General features: G+C 40.7%; 1 protein-coding gene across 1 annotated transcript in view; it reads left to right on the top strand.

The window, feature by feature from the left end:
* SORCS1 (sortilin-related VPS10 domain containing receptor 1) overlaps positions 1-19645 on the top strand; it is a 209801-nt gene that overhangs the window by 105142 nt on the left and 85014 nt on the right. Inside the window, exons 5-6 of the mRNA XM_009881624.1 lie at positions 2629-2702; positions 19325-19389. Coding sequence (XP_009879926.1) covers positions 2629-2702; positions 19325-19389 — 139 coding nt within the window. The remainder of the gene's footprint in view (positions 1-2628; positions 2703-19324; positions 19390-19645) is intronic.

Here is a 19645-nt window from a genome sequence, read left to right as displayed (position 1 = left end):
ACGTGCTGTCTCCAGCTCACTGGGCACTGGCTTCTAATTTGAGAGGCTGATCCTGACAGTAGAATCGCTATATCCGTTTCCTCCCTTTGAAACAAACTTAGAAAATCTTGCATTTCTCCGCTTTTTGCCTGAATCGTGTCTCATCCAGGGCACATGCTAAGAGAAAGCAGGGCTCCCTGGGTGCTGTGCAGCATCGCAGCTTCGGCTCTGCCGCGGGAGTGGTGGGATGCAGCAGGTGAACAGGTCCTCTGAAGAGTCGTGTTGTGAAGGAGCCAGAGGGAAGCTGTAGGTCTGGGGACATTCGACCACCCGGCACTGCAGTGAGAATGCAGGCAGTGGGGAGGATGCTACACAAGCACAGAGAAAGCTTTTGCGGGCTGTGATTAATTCATTCAGGATACTGTTACTATCACCAGCAAATTAACCTGCTGAATGTTGTGCTCAGGAAAACTACAGAGGGATTAGGGTGAGAGAGACAGACGGGGGAAAACAAGATTTACCGTGATGATTTCAGCCATCTGAACATCGATGTCGCTGGAAAGCTTACCTCCTATGTGTCCCTGGTCTGGGAACGCAGAGGTGTTTGTTGAGTTGTTTGGATTGCTCCCTGGTCTTAATTAAAGGATGATCTGAACTTTATTAAAACATAAATTACTGTATGTCAAAGACATATTACTTGGCATGAAAGAAACTACTTTTCCAAGAAGGAGAAAACATTGACATCGGAGAGATAGATTGACAGTAGCTTATTGTTACTATGTTTTTATTTTTGCTGCTATTACAAAAGTGGGTCTGGAAATGGATTTTGAATGTGAAAGGAGAAAAATATCTCCTGCAATGGTAAAGTTTGTGATTAGGTACTCAAAGCACTTTGCAGAAGTTGTTGTTAAATGTCCCAAAAGATTTTTTTTTAAGGAAAACTTTCATTTTTAAAAATTAGAGTCCGTTAAAATTTCAAATGAAAATGTGTCTAGAATCTTCTACTTAAGGAAAAATAGCAGACTCACCACTGCAATTTTAAAAGTGAATGCATTTCTATCCACAAAGCATAACTGTTTTTCCTTCTCTTACTCTTCTTAACTTCTAACCCCCACACCTTCTTCCCTTTCTCTTCTTTGATAGTTTTCAAGAGAAAGGGAGAAGAGAAAAATAGGTGAATTTTCAGCTTTCCTATTTTAAAGCAGATTTCAACATATGCACAATCTACTGTTTATCAAAAAGCTGTTGTAATTAGTTTTTCCATGTCCTTCCAAGGTTTTGCTGTGGGGAAACTGAAGGATATAGGGGTTTGCATTGGGAATGCCATGCACACTAGGAAGTAGATCTCAAGCTTGCTTACATCCTAGTCTCATAATTCTTAAAATACATACAAATCATCTTTCTGATCAACTCAAAGCTTTACATCGGCTTCTCTTCTCAGTCATTCTCTCAGGCATCCATCTTTCTCTTCTCCACTAATCCACTGCTACTCATTCGAAAAAAACCCCAACTTGATCAGGGTTTGTACATAAAGACTCAGATTGTTTGCATTTTCTGCAAGATCTCTAAAGTGGTGTTGTGAAAAGGCAGATCACAGTTCAAAAAAGTTCAAAAAGTCTTCCTTGCCAGAAAAGGGGACCGACCAAGTCTATCAAGCAAGGGAAGGAGGGGAAGTGGGATGAATGTGCAAGAAAGGTATAGGGCTGAAAGCCTCTCAGTGCTTCCACATGAGAAATCTGAAGTTAAATAAAGCAAAAGAAAGTCAGAACCCAAGTGATCCTCCCCTCTACTGTCCTTCTGAGAATTACCTGATGGCAGCATTTATGGAAAGCAGCTGTTAGTAAATGTTGTATAACAGTAACATTTGTATATCATTCCACAAAGACATGTCAAAGTATTTATAATACCTGTAACATGCCTTTTTGCTGACCTTTCTCAGTCTGGTTTGGTATTTATCATGGAAAGATTTTCTGAAATGATTGATGTATTTGGATATTGTTTGTGTAACCAGACTAGGAGAAGGTGTCATGTTGTTTGCAGGAGAAGGACAGGAGCAAAGTGAGAATTGCAGGTTTCCATGGTACAAAGAACTTGTGCTATTTAAACTTGTTCAGTCCTGCAACAGAAATCTGGACATGTTAGAGTGCTTTTTTGGTGCCAGATTGAACAACCTCTCTAGAGATAGCTACTGGTGACTGGAAGGAGAATGACCTTCCAACATAATCTCAAGGCAGGCAATTCTGTTTATCTGTTGTCAGAGCTATCTAGGACATCAAACTGCTGTGTTATGCTATACATTTGGTGTCCACCACAAGTTTATAAAAGTAAAAGGCAACCTTCCCATACTGCAGGATTTTATTAGCTGAGAGTGCCACAAAGAGGTAGATGATGAGTTTTCAGTCATGGCAGGTCATTGTGTGTGCCCATACAGTAAGCCCTCATGTAGTAGCAGTTGTGTCCCATGTCATTGCCTCTGCCAATAAAAGGCACTGCAGACAGTTTTCCACTGCCCCAGCTGTGTCTCTTTGAGACTGGAAGAAGTAAAAGTCCAAGTTGCTATCTCAGAAGTGATACAGCCTTCTTCAGATTAATTTCTCTATTGTCTTTGTGTTTCACTGTGATTCATGACTGTTTTGTTTTTGTCCACAGTTATTCAGTTCAGTGGAGTTTGGCAGAAGATGGCTGCTTCTTCATGAAGGAGTTGCACCAAACAGGTTCTATTGGTAAGAGCAAAAACCTCTTCCTCGTTTCCTAGATGCAGCTTCCCCATAAGTACGAGATATTGAAATAGGGGCTTGAAGGTAACATGGGTGAATGCAATCTGCACTGCTGATATGTTGAGATTAACTTTGAACTGGTATGAAAGAGGCATTATTCCTCCTGTTACATGTTACACAGCACTTGAAAGTAGGGTCTTTGAGCTAAGGATGATGCACAACTGAGATGTACTGAATAATAGTCTGAAGAAAGCATTGATTTGGGAGGGGAGGGTTCTGCAAATTCCTGTGAATATTTCGAGTTTGAATGCAACTCTGTTCAGCATAAGCTTGTTTGCTTTTGCACCACATACAAAGAAGAGATCACTCTGGTCCTGCTACCAGTGAGGGCCAAAGATGGAAGTTTCAGAGTCTTTGAGGATACAGGCACTTCTGCCAGGGGTAGCAGTGGCTGGTGTTATGCTTCTAACTGCTGTTAGACCTACTTCAGTCCTTGAAAGCGAGCAAGTTAACGACCATTGAACTAGGCACACACAGTTCTTCATTGTGAGCTTAAATCACTGTGCAATATTGCTTCCAAGGAGCCACACAAGATTTGCAGTCAGATTTCAAGCTGTATGGATCCGGCATGTGTAAGTTCCTCTTGCAGAATCTGAATGTCCGTTGGTTACAGCAATGGCAAAACATTTGCAAGTTTGATGCCGAAGTTACTGTAAAGAAGTATCATAGCTCTTTGTGCCCAACGCAAGCTTAATTCTTTGCTGCTTTAACTTATGCTGTACAATTTGTATCTAAATTCACATAGCCTACGTGGTTATGATAGAATCTGAGCATCTCACAGTTTTTAATATATGGGGTGTCTGTAATGAATGATTTGACTTCAGATTCAAATACATGTAGTGGCCACAACCACTGAAAAAATAACCCCTGGATGTAGATCCAAACTTTATTCTGCAGTTCTTCACTACTAGCAAATTTCTTTGTATTTTGAGTCTCATCTTCAGCTTTATTCAGCACAGATTTACCCGGTGATTCTGGTGTACCGATTTTCTTCTCATGATCCTGATTGCAGGCAGATCTCTTTGCAATTGCGTTCCACAGCAATGATTTGCATACCCAGTGTAAAGCTCTGTAACCACACTTGCAGTAAAATACTTATCTGAAAAACCTCCATGCAGTCACGCAACAGCAATTAGTGTAACTTCTACTTATGTGGAAAAGAAAGCTGAGGAACGAGGGAGACACTGGACTGTTTTTCTGCAAATATGGGTGTCATAGTCTAAATCAAAGATAAGTTTAATTTTTAATCTGTCGGCTTACTCCTCTTTTTGCTTACACTGGTGTAAATCTGTAAGACTTCTCATCAGCTCTTTGTGGAGGCAGTTGTCCACCTCTGAGAAGTTGTCTCACGTCCTGTGAATCTGGCCTTTAAAAGAGAAGCTTTTGGTAAAATAATCATCTTGAAATCAGTAGGAGCTGAAGCAGATGATTCAAATGTGGTAGCTTCTAAACTACAATTTTGTGCCCAAATCACAAGTTTTAAACGTATCAAGATTCAGAAGTGGTTCAATCAAATATTTTCTTTTAATTTATGAAAGAAGTAAGAGTTCTAGGTCAAATTTACTTCCAAAAGTTGATTTTATATTTGGTCTGCAAAAGATATGCCAGAGATTTTTGTTTGCTGCTCCTGCTTTTTAATCCTTTCTCAGAACCTGTGTTAGCTGAAGCTTTTGCAAACTAAATTGCATTTTAACTTAAACTTGTTTTTGTGTGAGCGTCTATATAGACAGGTACATATATATTTATATCATTCTTATTTCTTTCCTACAGGACTTCCTACAGGTTTCAAAATGTCAGATGCAAACACGCAGCCCCACACATAATCTTGTTTTTTTTTCTGGACTAATAAAAGCAGAAAGTCCAAGAAATCTGGGGACCCAGTCTTTGAGACCTCCAACAAAATTGTACTAACTGAAGATGGTCAGAGAGCTGGAAATAATGTCCCCATTCCTGGATCCCTGTGTCCTGTAGTGCACTCCAAAACGTTTGAAGTTTCCCATCATTACTTACAGTAGTGTTTTATTGTGAATTGAGCTGATGGATTCCTGCAATAAGAATAATGATGAAAATGATCATTTTCCCTTTTCCATGGAGCTCAAACTTTGAAGGCCTCTTAGAACCTAAGAAATAAGAGAACTCAGGCTTGGAGCTTCAAAGCCAAAGAGTAAGATGAAAAGATGTTCCGACCACCCATCTAATTCCCTACAGCCATACACAAAATGTGAAACTGCAAGCCTGTGTTTTCACCTTGAACAAAATGTCTGTTGCATAACACATCTCAGTATAAGCTAGACTGTACTTCTACTATCAAAAGTAAAAATAATACAACTTGTGGACACAGTGTCGCATCTAATTCCGGATTATTTATCATGATCATTAGGAAAAAAGATACTGTTAGCTGCAATTGTATGGACATTGTCTGTCCTTAAAACCATCCATAGTAGAAAACAGAGCTGTGCATGTATAGTTGAGAACTCGTGCACCAGAGAGAGCAACACTGGGTTTTCCTATGCATTTCCATTTCTTTGCAGCCAAGTACCTGAGGACAAAATAGGCACTGAAGTGCTGAATCAGAAGGGCAGCACTTCGCGCTCAGACCGCAGCCACCCATGCAAGAGAAACAAAAGGGAGCTGGGGCACAGGAGGGTGCAGATGTACAATTGAAATCCAAACTTCTACGGCGGCATCTCTGTAGCCAGTGCTGATGTACAAGTTGGGTAGAGCCGTGCTCTGTGCCCTGTAGTTAGTTTGTTTGTTTGTTTTTAAATTAATTACTATATATTTTGGCTTGGAAATATGCAGAGTCTAATCAAATTGAAAAGTCAGAAGACTGACTTCTAGTTATTGTTAAGAGCAGAAATGAATAGTGAAGGAAAATGTCCTGAAGTCACAACTTTTCAAAGAAAGCAGGCTGTGGAGGTGCTCTCTCCTGTTCCTGGTGCTTTCTCAAAATCAAATGGTTTTGAAGGGATCATTCAGGACACAGCTGTATTGCGTAGAGAACGAGGGCTGTAATATCTGTGGAGAATGAGGGCTGTATTCCAGTACCTGAGGAAGACTGAAGATTTGCTTTATTATAGACTGCTGCTAGAACTATCTAAACTGGAACTTTTGTAAGATCAGGAAGACGCAAAGCAAAGCCTTTGGCATCAGGCCCTCTTGAGGCTGCGTTTACCTAATGCTGCCTCTTTTGACAGGGAATGAACATTTGGAAGACTTAAAGACTTTTAAATGGATTCAAATGGTTGATGAAAGCAAAGGTGCATGTTCCTGCTTGCTCACTGATATTTTAGTTACCATTTTACTATGTCATGTGGTCTTGTCAATAGTTTGTGGCTCACTCTAAGTCTTGTGAATAAACACCACTGAGTTTGCTGGTTTTAGTCTTGAGAAGGCTCTGCCTGCAAAGGCTGTCAGAGAAGCTGTAGTGTCTTTTACAGCTGCATTTCTTATATCTGTTTCCAAGAGAATTTCCTTTTTTCTTTGCTTATTTTTGGCTGCTCTGTGAAAGAGCCCCTCCTCCTACCACCCCAGAGAAATTTAAACCATTGAAGAACAACATTAAAGCAATCTGCTGATGCCTACTGCATAACTCTGAGAAAACACTCTGTGTAGAGACAACTCGGCTCCTTGTAGCTTGTATATATTTTTTATTCTTATATCCTCTGTTTCATTAAAAGGAGTCATTAACATGAAAATAGAATCTTTGTTTATTCAGAGCTCCTCTGTTCCCCCTTTTCATTCTTCCACCTACAGCTCTAAGTGATGCCCTGACATCCACACATGTGTTGAAAGAGATTGTAATATCTCTCTGTGGAGGAAGATATCAGATGGGAGATGAGCAGATAAACTCACACCTTTAAAATGAGAGGTGACTGGAGTTTTCTTATCTTAAACAAACAAACAAACCCCCCCCAAAAAGGAGGGAAAAGTGTTCTGTAATTGTCTACCTCATTAAAAGGCTGTAAGGACACATTTGGGCTGGGCAGGCTTTAGTGATGGGCTACTGTAAAACTGACACCTCTAATAATTGCTATAATTCGGGTATCTTATAACATATCCGTTTGCATAATCTGAGTATGTGAAAGTGGTATACTGAGGAAAGCATAATCCACTCAGAGTCAACCATGTTACGTGTCTGATGAAAACATAAAAGAATCGGCACTGCATACAACCCCAAGGCACTGCAGTTTGCGCTGTATCAACAATTTTCGTATTTTTTATTATTTCTCTGGCAGGTTCTTGAGATTTTGCTGTTAAATGTACTGTGACAGAAAAACGCGTGGAAGTTATCAAGGTGCTTTGTAATTCTGGAACTGTGCTCTGAAAATACCCTAATTACTGGGAAGGAGTATTCTAAGCAATAGTAGTTCAGCAGAGTAATATAGAAACAGCAAGTTATCACTCATGGATTGTTGCTGATAGCACAGTGTTTACTGATGTAGTTGGCATTAGGGGAAGAGAATGCAGTAGATGACAGTTAGAAGAGTTGGATAAATGCTTTATCCAAATATTTCTGAGTTTATTTTTGTGATACTTTGTGATTTTCAGCATACATTCCTGTGGTGGAATTTTGCTGGCAAAGACGCTGGTTTGTAGTGAATACAAATGTGAACACAATTAGTGAATCAGTCATATTGGGAATTACTTTACTTTTTTTCTTGCTTTTTTTAAAGTGGTCCAGTCATCCACTCAAAGTTCAACACTGATACCTTGTGACTTGCAAATCCAAACATTCATGACCAGTAGTTGCAAAAAACCTAGTCATAGTGCATATAGTTCAATATGTCCAAAATATAGAAGCAGAAATTGCTCATTAGAAGCTAGATTTTTATTCCGGTCTTCAGATCAAGACATGCCTTCAATGAGAAATTATTTTCTGAACGTCAGTAAGTCAAGGTATCACAATTAGAGCTGGCCCTAAAAAATAAAAATAAAGGTTAAAAAGCTCATTAAAATGTCTGCAAAATGTAATGGTTTTTTTTAATCAAAATGAGACATTTTCTGAAAAGATTCTCACCTGATTCTAATCATAACCTAACCTTGAAAAACTTTGGCAGGAAAAAAAAAAGAAACAAAGCCAAATAATAAAGGTTTCTTAAAACTAGCATAAAATGAACAATAGAAAAGTCCAGCTGGTAAATTATATCATCAGGTTACAATCACTGACTGTGTTAGTACTATTGATTTTTATTTTTAATTTTTACTTATTTGGGTGTTGCTCCCAGACAAGCAAATAGGAGAAATACAAAACAAATACCACTCCATACTTCAAGATTAGAGAGCTTTAATGATGAGAGGGCTGGAGCACCTCTCCTATGAAGACAGGCTGAGACAGTTGAGGTTGTTCAGCCTGGAGAAGAGAAGGCTCCAGGGAGACCTTATTGTGGCCTTTCAGTACTGAAAGGGGCCTACAAGAAAGATGGAGAGACTCTTTGCTGGTGCAAGGACTGTAGTGATAAGACAAGGGGTTTAGTTTTAAACTAAAAAAGGGTAGATTTATATTATATAAAAGGAAAGGAAGAAATTCTTTACTATGAGGGCGATCACACATTTGCCCAGATAAGTTGTGGATGCCCCATCCCTGGAAGTGTTCAAGGCCAGAATGGATGGGGCTTTGAACAACCAAATCTAGTGAAAGATGTCTCTGCCCATGGCAGGGGATCAGACCAGATTATCTTTAAAGGACCCTGCAACCAAAACCATTCTGTGATTCTAAGACACCTGCCTTAATTGGACAAAAAATACAGCTCAGGGCTTTCATGCACTGCATGGGTGTAACAGACTGGTTAGAAGCAAAACCATTTCACAGTAGATCTCCCTTCCAGTAGGGTCATGCGTCCATGAAGTTAGTGGTTCCTTGAAGGCATTACAGGAGATATGTCAGTCTGGGAAGAGATGTTGCTATGTCTCTACTCTGACTGTCTTGTTTTTGTTCTGGGTATGAGAAGGAGAAGAAAACGGATGCAAACGTTGTAAAAAAGCAGCCAACCAATCTTCGCCCTCAAACAATACAAAGATACGCACACACACTGAAAGGCAGAAAAAGAAAAACTGCTAAGCAGCTGGGAGGACAGATGATTTTTAGGGCTGTATTTGTGTTTCTTTTATAAGCAATGGCAAAGAAAGTTAATCTTCAGAGTAGAATTATAGAGTATATATCTTTTCTTTTGCAAAGGAGGTTAGAGACTGTATTTTAAAAACTCTGACTGTGTTCATTGAAGCGGCTGAAAGAGCTGAAAATCAAGGGGAAAAAAAGTGTCAAAGTCCTGTTAAAAACTTCATTATATTCAAGCAGTCGGATCAAGCCAGGCGAACTGTCCCACTGCTCTTGTCAGATCCCGGCTCGGTGAGATTTGCACGCCCACCCAGGTGGGCTGAGGCAATTTAAATGGCATGGTAGCTGGGCTGTTTACAAATGATGCTGTGTGTTGCTGAACAAGACCTTTTAATCACTGCAGGGCAACTGCTGGAGGCTGATGGGGAAGATGCCAATCAAAGGGCATTGTGACAGCCTGTCCAGAAAATCATCCGCTTGATCTAACACACAAGCCATACCCGATGAGTTGAAGCATACTAGAAATTTAATTAAAAATATATGTATTTCATTACTTAAATATGGTGGAGATGGGCACATGCTAGAGGGGCGTATCACAGCAGGACCTGTGACAGTTTTCAGGAGATCTGAATTAAGCAACTGGTTGATGAGGAACAGCAGGAGTAGTGAGATTTTGCTTGGTTTACATCTCTTTTTTTTTTTTTTTTTTTTTTTTTCTTCTGAATTGAACACCACGCATTTGCTTTCAGTTGAAGTTTGGCTTGGGGAAAACTTGAAACTGAAGGTCTGAGTCTCTATAACACAGGCTGTTATAACCTTGCTAATATTTTTAGGCAGCTTCATGGCTGCCAGCGTAAAGATACAGATGAGCTGCAGGTAAGCAACGCTGCCAGGGACCAGGGTGAAGAGCAAATCTGCAACCATGCCTTTCATTGGCCCTTACCATGCTGCTGCTTCTGACATTACTGTTGGTGAGTAACACACATTAGATTACTTTGTCACCATTCAGTGCCCCTGACATTTACCATTTCCTTACCAGAAAGGTCAGTGTTACATCCTGCCCAGCCAGAGCACAGGGAAGCATACTCTCGGTTGGCAGTGTTCGCAAAAGATCCCACTGGCATTTCAAAGGATTTAGTGAAAACCTCTGCTTACAGTTCTCAGACAGCTGGACCCTGATGTAGCTCTATCTTTTTGCTACAAATGAAGGCTGAAATCTCTCAGATTTATCTGGGGAATTAGGATTTCATTCCTCTCTGGCTTCCAGAGATACAAACTTCCGAGCCCCGTGTGGGTCAGTAAGGACAGAAAAAAGACACACAGCATCCTCTTTCTGTTGCTGTTAAAAGCTCATTTAGACTCTTTGGATTTATGGTAAGTTTTAGTTCTTAAGCAACTGAGATTCAAAATACATATTTTTCTTCCTTGGACAAGGCCAAGAAAATTGTCCAAAGTCACACAGCAAAGGTTGATATCACTCTGGTCCTCCGAGTCTGTAATAACCAGATTCTCTGGTCTCAGTAGTCCCTTGAGAGAACTTGGTACTCATAATCAAATCAAGATTAGTCAGAGCAAAATATACCTGCTCAGTCCCAAATCCTTAGTTTGGCAGAGTTCCGCCACAGAATCGCAGAATCACAGAATGGTCGGGGTTGGAAGGGACCTCTGGAGATCATCTAGTCCAACCCCCCTGCCAGAGCAGGGTCACCTACTGCAGGTTGCACAGGACAGAGTCCATGTGGGTTTTGAATGTCTCCAGAGTGGGAGACTCCACCACCCCTCTGGGCAGCCTGTTCCAGTGCTCCACTACCCTCAAAGTAAAGAAGTTCCTTCTCATGTTAAGTTGGAACTTCCTATGTTCAAGTTTCTGCCCATTACCCCTCGTCCTATCACTGGGCGCCACTGAAAAAAGACTGCTCCCATCCCCCTGGCACCTTCCAGGGGTGGTATTTGTCGGCATTAATAAGATCCCCCCCTCAATCTTCTTTTCTGTAGACTAAAGAGACCCAAGTCCCTAAGTCACGTGAGAGAAAAAGTATTCTCAACTCTATTTGATTATCATAGGGGCTCCAAAAGTGGGGGTAAAATAGCAACTTGTCCTAAAAGTCGTAACTGAATAGAATATTATCCATTTACCTGACTGCCTCCCTCCTCCCCTTAGAGTCTTCTCCTCCAGTTGTGAATAGGGAGAAGAGGTATATTCACCTGAATAAGTCTTTTGGGACTGAGAGGCTCCATTCTGATTGATTCATAAGTTGCTGTGTTTTGCTTTTCCCAATTCAGCTGATTTATCTTAAGAAAATCATCCATAGGTACTTTATAAATGAGCACAGACTCCCACAAGCTTCAGCTTCTCTCCCATCACCCACTTCCCCCCGTTAAAGATCTGCAGAAGTAGGCAGGCATCCAAAATCTTGATTTTGGGGGTTACTCAGCAGCAGAAGGCTGCAGTGTTACTCAGGACCTGGGAACACGTCAGTCTTCTACAGATGTTGGGCTAAGAAACTGATTTCTCCGGATGGACCTCTAAAGGGCAGCACTTGAGAGGGTGAGGCAGTTGTGTAGTAAGGTTAGCTGTGGATTTGTCTAGATCTATATCAGGAAGGTCTCACTGCTATTTTCTGTTGTATGTTTAATGAGCAGCACACTGTGCTACCAGAGTTGACTTTACACTCTTGCTGTAAATGACTTCCTGGCCTCCTCCAGAGCATACTGACTGGGCCACAGCACTAAAAGATGCCAGAAACATGTGTTTTAACACAGTGGGAAACCGTTATCCTATTAGACCGTACCAGCAGAGGAGCAGTAAATCAGATAGGTTCGGTCCATTATATCAGGGTGCTGAGTTCAGAGGCTATAACTAGAGGATACCTTCCTCCTCTCCCTTCAAGCCAGTATGATGTCTTAAGTTTCCTGAAATATATGAAAACGAGGTGTAGTACAGGAGAATAATCTTATAATCAGGATCTAATCCTGGTAACTGAATTTTGTCCACTTAAACTAGATCCTCATTTTAAGACATTCCTCCCACCCAGCACTACCAGCAATAGATACCCACCTCCCTGAGAATTCACATCCATCTATTTCAGAGTTTTAGCCAAGTTTCCTCTCGGGAGCTTCCCACACAGAGCAGTGGTGTTACTGCAGTAGGGGAGAAGGTTTGCTACTGTCCTCAAAGCTGTGGGCTATGTGTGGATATCATGGGGTGGAAGACTATGGATAATCCTGCCCTAGCATTGTAAAAAGTGATGGTGAGAGTAGAAGTGACTCCCCATGGCCTGGAAATCCCACCACTACCACCATTTACCTACTCATCTATTTTAGTGTCAGCAGCAACAGCCACCTGTTTTTCTGGGTCAATGTTGTGAGGCGGCACAACTAGGGACAGTTGAGCTTTACTCACTGCGCTGCTGTTTTCCACCAGTTCTAGAGAAAAGGTGACAAACTGAGTAAACCGTACCATAGGATGGATTTGGCCCAGTGGCTGCCAGTTGAATTGCACAGAATCATATCATTTCATCTAATTGGACAATGTGGGAAAGAATAGTGCAGACGTGTAGCAGAGAAAATCTAATTAGATTATAATCAGGGGAGATTTATTGGCCAAATGGAGAGAAATGTAGTGCTGATTTATGCCTGTCTGGAATCTGGCCCTTTGTTTGTAAAACATGTCAGGAGATTATGGTTGAGAGATGTTAAAGCTAGAAAGCAATCTTTAAAGTATCTTCCAGGAATAGTAAAATCTGTAAGATTTCACATAATACGTATTGAACTAAAGAAACCACAAGAATTCTGTCCCACGCTGACCTCCCTGGGGCAGATTCACTGACCTCTGCAAGCAAAAAAGGAACAGAGAGTATCTGCAAAGTCCTCATGAAGTCAATATAGTAGTAAAAGAAAAAAGAGCTTGAAGGACTCAGGCTCTATTTTTGTCTCTGCCACATAACAACTGTGTGATCTTGGTCAAATCAATGAGGTCCCTGTGCTCTTGACTAATCAGTGGAGTTTATCTATAAAGCTGAGAACAAAAATTTTCCTCAACCCCTATTTCTGACTTGGTCTGCTGGTCTTGTACTTTTCCATAGGTCTTGAACAAATCAGTGGCATGCAGGGAAGGTTACTTAGAGGTTGATTGTCAAGTACTTTTGTATCTTTGGACAAAAAGCTCCCCGTTCAGTCCTACGTGTTACTATTTTTATGAATGGCAATTAGGATTTAGAGTGTTACAGAAGCATCAGCAGAACCAAAAAATTGATGCTACTGAGGACTCCACGTACGTCATCCACTGTTGTCATTTTTGTTCTGTCCTTTAAAACAAAACCAAAAACCTGCTATTCACTAAGTTGGAATAAGCTGTCAGTTTTTTAACATGAAGTGGCAGGATGTGTCCCAGAGGCAGTGGGGGAGCTGCTTTTGCATTGGCAAGATTTACGATAAGGGATTCGGATGAGTGCTGAGGCTAAAGGAAGATAAATCCCCAAAGGCAAATTCTACCAATAATTGAATTACAAAGCCATTATCATGTGCTGAACAGAGCAACTTTATAGCTCTATTGTGACAGGATAAAGCTTGTTAGAATATTTATGTTCATAGGACAATTTTGGCATAAGGATCTCTGAGAGTATGTTCTCTCTTCCACCTGTCTGTTGCAGCTAATTAGTTTTACTGTGCAATTCAGTATTCGTGGAGATGAAGGTGTGCTCAAATTGGGTCTGGGAAGAAAGGGATGCTGAAGGTCAGGAGATATCTCGAAATAAATAACACGATAGGCACAAAGTTATCTGCAGAATGCAACTACAGTCTAATGTCCAGAAAGAGAATCAGGACAGGTTGTGGGAAGAGGAAGAGAGGGCACTGAGGCAAATCGGCATTTTTGATTATGAGGGGTGAAACTGGATTTTCCAAGCGATGTGCCACTTTTCTGTTTGGTATTGCATTGCAGCCACTTCTAACCTACTCTGAGTCAGTGTCAATAAGCTCAAAATGGCCAGAACCGCGTGGATCTCATTCCACTCACCTTAGTAGAGTCATGCTGTTATCCGTCATTTATCTGCCAACCTTTGCTGAATGAAAAAATCATACCTGTTTCCCCCTAAAAGAAGGTGAGGGATGGTCATAGGAGTCCTGGTTCTGCAGTGGTTCATTTCCTCTGAGATGTGGGAAGGCTGCATAGCATCTCTGTCCCCATGTAAAGAGTGAATGACATTCACACTGGTTCTGTCTGTGGAAAGGAAGTAGTAACATTTCTGTTCTTCCAGCCTTTCATTCTGGGCCATTTACATTGAAGATTCTGTAAAATAACATTGTCTTTTATTACTTAGCTTAAAAGACCTTTGATTTGGCTGCTGTGAGCATGTATGATATAAGGAATACATATGAAAAGTTTGCCATCAAGTTTCTTTCTCGTGTGTGTAGTCTCAGATATGGTGTGATTGTGTCTGAAGTCAAGTATCCAAAACCAAAGACACTCAAAGCTACTTTCCAGAATGCGCAAACCCTTGAGATGGAGCCCTTATTTTCTGGTGCTTCAAGTTCTTTGTTTATGAGAAATGGTGGTTTGAAATTAAGTACACCAAGTGGAAGCTTTTGCTATCTTCACAATGATGCCTTTTTGCAGTTCTGAGTGGTCTGACTGCCTTGCAAGCCTCATCAGTTCCCAGCATCCGTAAACAATTGTTTTTGTCCCCAGAAGAGAAAAAAGATAGAAGAGGTGGAAACCCCAGGATAACAGGGTCTCTATTGAATTTCCTTGGCTCAAAAGAGCTGACAGGCCAAGGAAGCCAAGGTTTTAGAAATGTTTCAGACAGAGAGATGGCAAGGGGTTGGTCACTACACAAATATGCCAGCTAGCATTTGCTGTGCAATGGGCAGTGCCAGGCCGCTTTTGTTTAGTTCAGCCTAGTTCTAAACCAGAGGATGATTTGGGGTCTTTTCCCTGTGCTGCTTCTCACGGTGGATGTGGAATCTGCATTCAGAGCAATAACTGTGCCACAGCCACTGGTATCGATTTGTGAAGCTCTCAAGTGCAGATGGCTACTTCACAGGCTTAATGATGATTAAAATTTTAGGAAGCAACTTTGTAATAGGACTGTGGGGGTCCTAAATTTTTCATAATGTGAGCATCTTCTGTGTAAAGGCAGTGGGGTTACTGCTTTGCACTCCCCTTGGCTTTTTTTTAAATCCTCATTTTCCCAAAAGATTTTTTTGTCTTTTTTTTTTTCCTCTTTTCCTTTTTCATTTTTCAAAACATCCTGACAATTATACCAGCAAAACACAAAAAGCTAATCACAAAAATACAATAGGCACCATTCAGCAGAAAGTATTGCAGGCATATCCCTGGTGTACTGAAGTTTCAGGGAGTATTACAGAAAGCCTGAGATTAAAGGGAGGGACAAAGGGCATGCTGGCATTTTACCATAAAGTGAAAACATAGACCGTGGCAAGAAGAAAAGTTTGTGGATGTATGAGCGATTGGTCTTTGAGAACGGCTGCTGAAAGGGAAGAAAGGAATTGAGAAATAGGAGAAGAAAGTTCTGCCGGCATAGCTAACAAAAGTTTCTCAGAATAGGGCATGGCAAAGTTCTGGACTGCTGTTTATTTTTAGAGAAATTTCTGAGAGAAAACAGTAACTGAGTGGGTCCCGGAGTGTTGTTCACCTGTACCCCTGTTCTTTGCAGGGTGCTTGGTTTATAAGCTATCAAATGCTCTGCACTTTTCCTTGTTTCGCTTTTTGAAGTGTACATTGACCAGGTTACGCTGACCATGTGAACAAAAAGTAATGAGGTAGAGTGGGCAGATGTATCAAGTTAGAAACACTGAGTTTGAGGGCCATTATCTAGGGCAAATCCAGCATGTCGTTTCCTTCTTCCATGTGTGAAGCATGTATTTGTTGATCGCTCTAGTTTTGGTATAAGAACCTTCAATCTGGTCATCAGTCAGGACTAGAATTTCTGTATGATCAGTTAGGTTTATTCATTTCATTTCATACTGGTGCCATGGGCTTAACACTGTCACTTAATGATGTTCAGGCTTGTAAAAGTATATTGTCCTCCTCAGCTTCTGAGGGTGATCCTTTTTTCCCCCCAACCAAATGAAAAAGCCAAGAAAACGTACTAATAGTGTAGCTGCATGCAGTGGTGTGATAGATGTGGCTGACATACTAAAAATTTAAGATTTCTGACGTATATTCCACAGTTCCCAACACCTTGTTTCTAGTAGATGCTTTAAGAACTGATTGTCCTATGCATGTAAAAAGGGTATGTCTGTCTTGCTACAGAGTGTGCATTCTTGGGTGCAGTGCAACCGAGAGCATGGTATTTATCTCCTGTTTATGCTCATTGTGGTCAGTATTGCATTTCTGAATGTGTCCTAGGCTTTCACATGCTATATAGTCAACAATAAAGCTGAGGTAAGCTATATAAAACACTACTCTCTCAGAGAGAAGGCGGCCCAGCACATTCTCTTTCCTTTTTGCTTACAACCCATAGTTTATCTGTAATTCATGTTTTTAAACGTATGTAGTAAACATATTTCAGGTCTGTTGTGTTACCTGCTTTGGGACGTTTATGTGATAACATGTGAGTGTCTGTAGCGTAGGTGTCCAGACATTTTGTATTCGATGGAGAGAAACAGCCCTTTCTACGATAAAGTTTGTCTTTTCATGAAGTCATATCTAACACCGTTCAGGTGAAACACAGTGCAAAACTGGCTGTTTCTCCTCACTGCTTGCGAAGACAGTTGAGCGTGATTAAGGTCAGAGTTAAATATCTACAGTGTATAACTGGGTAAGATGAATGTTACTTTATGTGGCTTTTCTGGAGGCATGGAGAGATGTATAGAGAAATATCACAGGGCTACCATGGAACAAGGCAGCATGATACAAGTGTGACATTAAAAAAAATTCTGTTCAGTAAGGTCTCAGCAGAACCCAGATGGGAGTGATATGTTTCTGGATGTCAGCGGTGTACAGCTAACATTGATTTGAGCAGATATGTGTTTGTATTTTACCTGTCCTTTGCAACTCGTAGTTCATGTTATCATTTAATATTATGGGCCTGACTATGACCTTGTGCTGTCACAAGTAAATTAAGCCTATTATTTATCAAAGCAATGGAATGTGTATTTTCTCTGGTAGGAAAAAAGATCTAGCAGATAGGAAGACCTGGATGTGGTTCTTGCCTTTACCTTAGACGTCCTGTTCGACTTTAGGAGCTCCCTTAGATTCTCTAGGCCTTAGTTTTCATCTTTGTTTGTCATCCTATTTCTAATTTGCAGAGGTTAGGAGATATCAAAAGAAAGGAAGTCCTTGAGTAGATGAATAATGTTTATCACCAGTCATGTTTCAGCCATCCTTGTTCTGTACATCCTTGGGCCAACTGATGGTCTTATTCTACCATGAGTTGAAGTTTCTGCAGTCCCAGTACTGGCTGTCATAGTAACATGCAGGTCATTACAGCAGTAGCCTTCTAACTTTCAGGGCTTGGTGGGTCCAGATATTTATAGTCTGCGTTTAAGACACTTAAGAGTTTGATGTAAAGTATGGCTCATATCACAATTGAAAACAACAGTTACAATAACATCCCCTCCATCAGTGAGACATCTCATTCTGAATTAACTATCTTTGCCTGAGAAGATGCAATAGAAGTGTTCCTTGGGCTCAGAATAGCACTGTGAGGAGGAAACTCACAAAGCACCTGACTGTAGAGCCACAGGCTTTAACTAGGGCAACAAGTTCTTTGCTGGATGAATACCATTGTTGCCCATCTCTGAAGAGACAAAGTGTTCAAATCCGTGGAATATAATCCTTGTTTCTTTGGAGAGTTCACACTCGTGTGGGGCTGTGTGAGGTCAGGAGGAGGAATGCACTGACAAAGCTCTACTGTGTCTTCTGCAGTAGCCCAGTTCCAGGTGTGCTTAAAGCCCGCTTGAATAAACAAGAATAAAAAGGAGATATGCCATATCACAAGCTTAGTCCTTCTGCAGTTTTTTAGGTCTGTTTGTCACTGACATATATCTATTTTGAACTGAATTGTAACTAGCAGGCCCAGCATTTTGGCCCTAAATCTGCTGATGATAGCAGGTAAAAGGAAAATGCCCTAGGAAGGTACTCCCTGCCCACCCACTTGGTGTCAATTATTAGGAAGCAGAGATTTTAAATGGAAGTTGAATGTTTAGGAGAAAAAGACCTTGCCATAAATGTTATTAAAAATGGAGAAGAGGTGAAAGCAATGCTGGCTCAGAGTCTTTTCCGGAACTTCCAGTCCCCAGCAAAGGACAATAAAAAAAAAATCCAAACCTTTTCTAGCTAGAGAGTTGTTACAAATTTTGTCAAGCAAAGCTAAAGATTAATCAGGACACAAATAGTCTTGTTATTGTTAACATTTTTATAATGGTTATTAGTTAATGTGCAAGATGATTAAGGACTGGAGCTGCCTCTGATTGCAGTCAGTGGGAACTGAATTAAGTTCTAAATCGCTGTTCAAACCTCACTTTTGATTTCCTGAAAAATAACGAGGCTTTGAAGAACAGCACCTAATTCGTCTATCACTGGAAATGAATGTTTCTCTTCCCTGATGCATCTATTAACTTGGAGGTCTGGCAGCTAACAAGAAACTGGTTATTTAACCCTTAGCATTAATTTAGGATTATGACCTGGAAGACAGGACCAAGACCAGAAACAAGGATGATTGTCAGAGATGCTGCTGAGGCTGCTGTACAAAGGGATTGGCACATACTTGCAGTCAGTACTGCCATAATTCAGACTATCCATCAAACTGCTGGCCATTTGGACTGTCCCTGGGAGTTGTTGAGGTCAGCAGTGCCAGTCCAGGGGAACCTCAACAGTGGAACCAAAGCTTGAGTCCATAAACTCCTTATTTGCAGCGCTCAATGTCTTTATGTTGTTGCTTGTTACTTCAGAGTGAACAGTCATTTTCTGAGTCAATCTGACCTTTATTTTATTAATGGAATGCTGGTTTTATTAGATCAGAAGTGATAAAATGTCTCAGGATGAAATGGGTTTTTAAAATTTCTTAATTAATGAGGGAATATTGATCATTAAGAGTGTCAATTAAGCAAATGTGCATAAAATATCCAATATAAAGGAACAGCTATAATTAGTACGCTGGCAAACACTATTATCCCATCAATTAAAGTCTTCCGTATCCGACCGAGAACTGAAATGCATCCTTCTAACCAAACCAGGAGGCACATCAAAATGTGAGGTGACAACGAGAACAGAAGCGGTCTCTAGAGGGAAAGAAGTGAAGTAAAGGGGTCAGAAATAAAGAACTCATAAGGACAATGGCATTGATTCAATAAAATGGTAGAATTTATTTCAAATTTTCAAATTTATTTCAGGGAAAACTCCAAAACGCTTTCGAAGTTATCAGCTCTCACTTGTGAGTGTGAGTTTAGGTCCAGCTAAATAGGATCTCCTGTGGAATTAATATCTCAGACATTCAAGGTATCTACTGTTTTTAATGCCTTTGTATCAATCTGTATTTTACAGGTCTATGATGGGATCTGGTAGAGAGCCTGATCTTGTGCACCTGGAGGCAAAGACAGTGGATGGTCGTAAGTACATGAGCTTCCAAATATTGTGGTATTCTGGACTGCCCTCATATTCTTGTAACCACGCAATATCATGATGGAAAACTGACTTCTCTTTAGGGATTCACTCATTTAATATGAGGGGTTTGACTTTTCTAAGGCAAGTCTGTCAGAAGAGAAGTCTTTCCAGGAAGGCAAAAAGCTGGAATTAACCGGCCGTGAAAGGAGCCGAGAACATGGTAAAGAAGAATAGGTGATAAGCAGTAATTGGAGTTAGTAT

The sequence above is a fragment of the Charadrius vociferus genome, unplaced genomic scaffold, assembly GCF_000708025.1.
Source record: "Charadrius vociferus isolate BGI_N301 unplaced genomic scaffold, ASM70802v2 scaffold282, whole genome shotgun sequence".
Taxonomy (NCBI): Eukaryota; Metazoa; Chordata; class Aves; order Charadriiformes; family Charadriidae; genus Charadrius; species Charadrius vociferus.
This window is presented reverse-complemented; position numbering and strand designations above follow the sequence as displayed.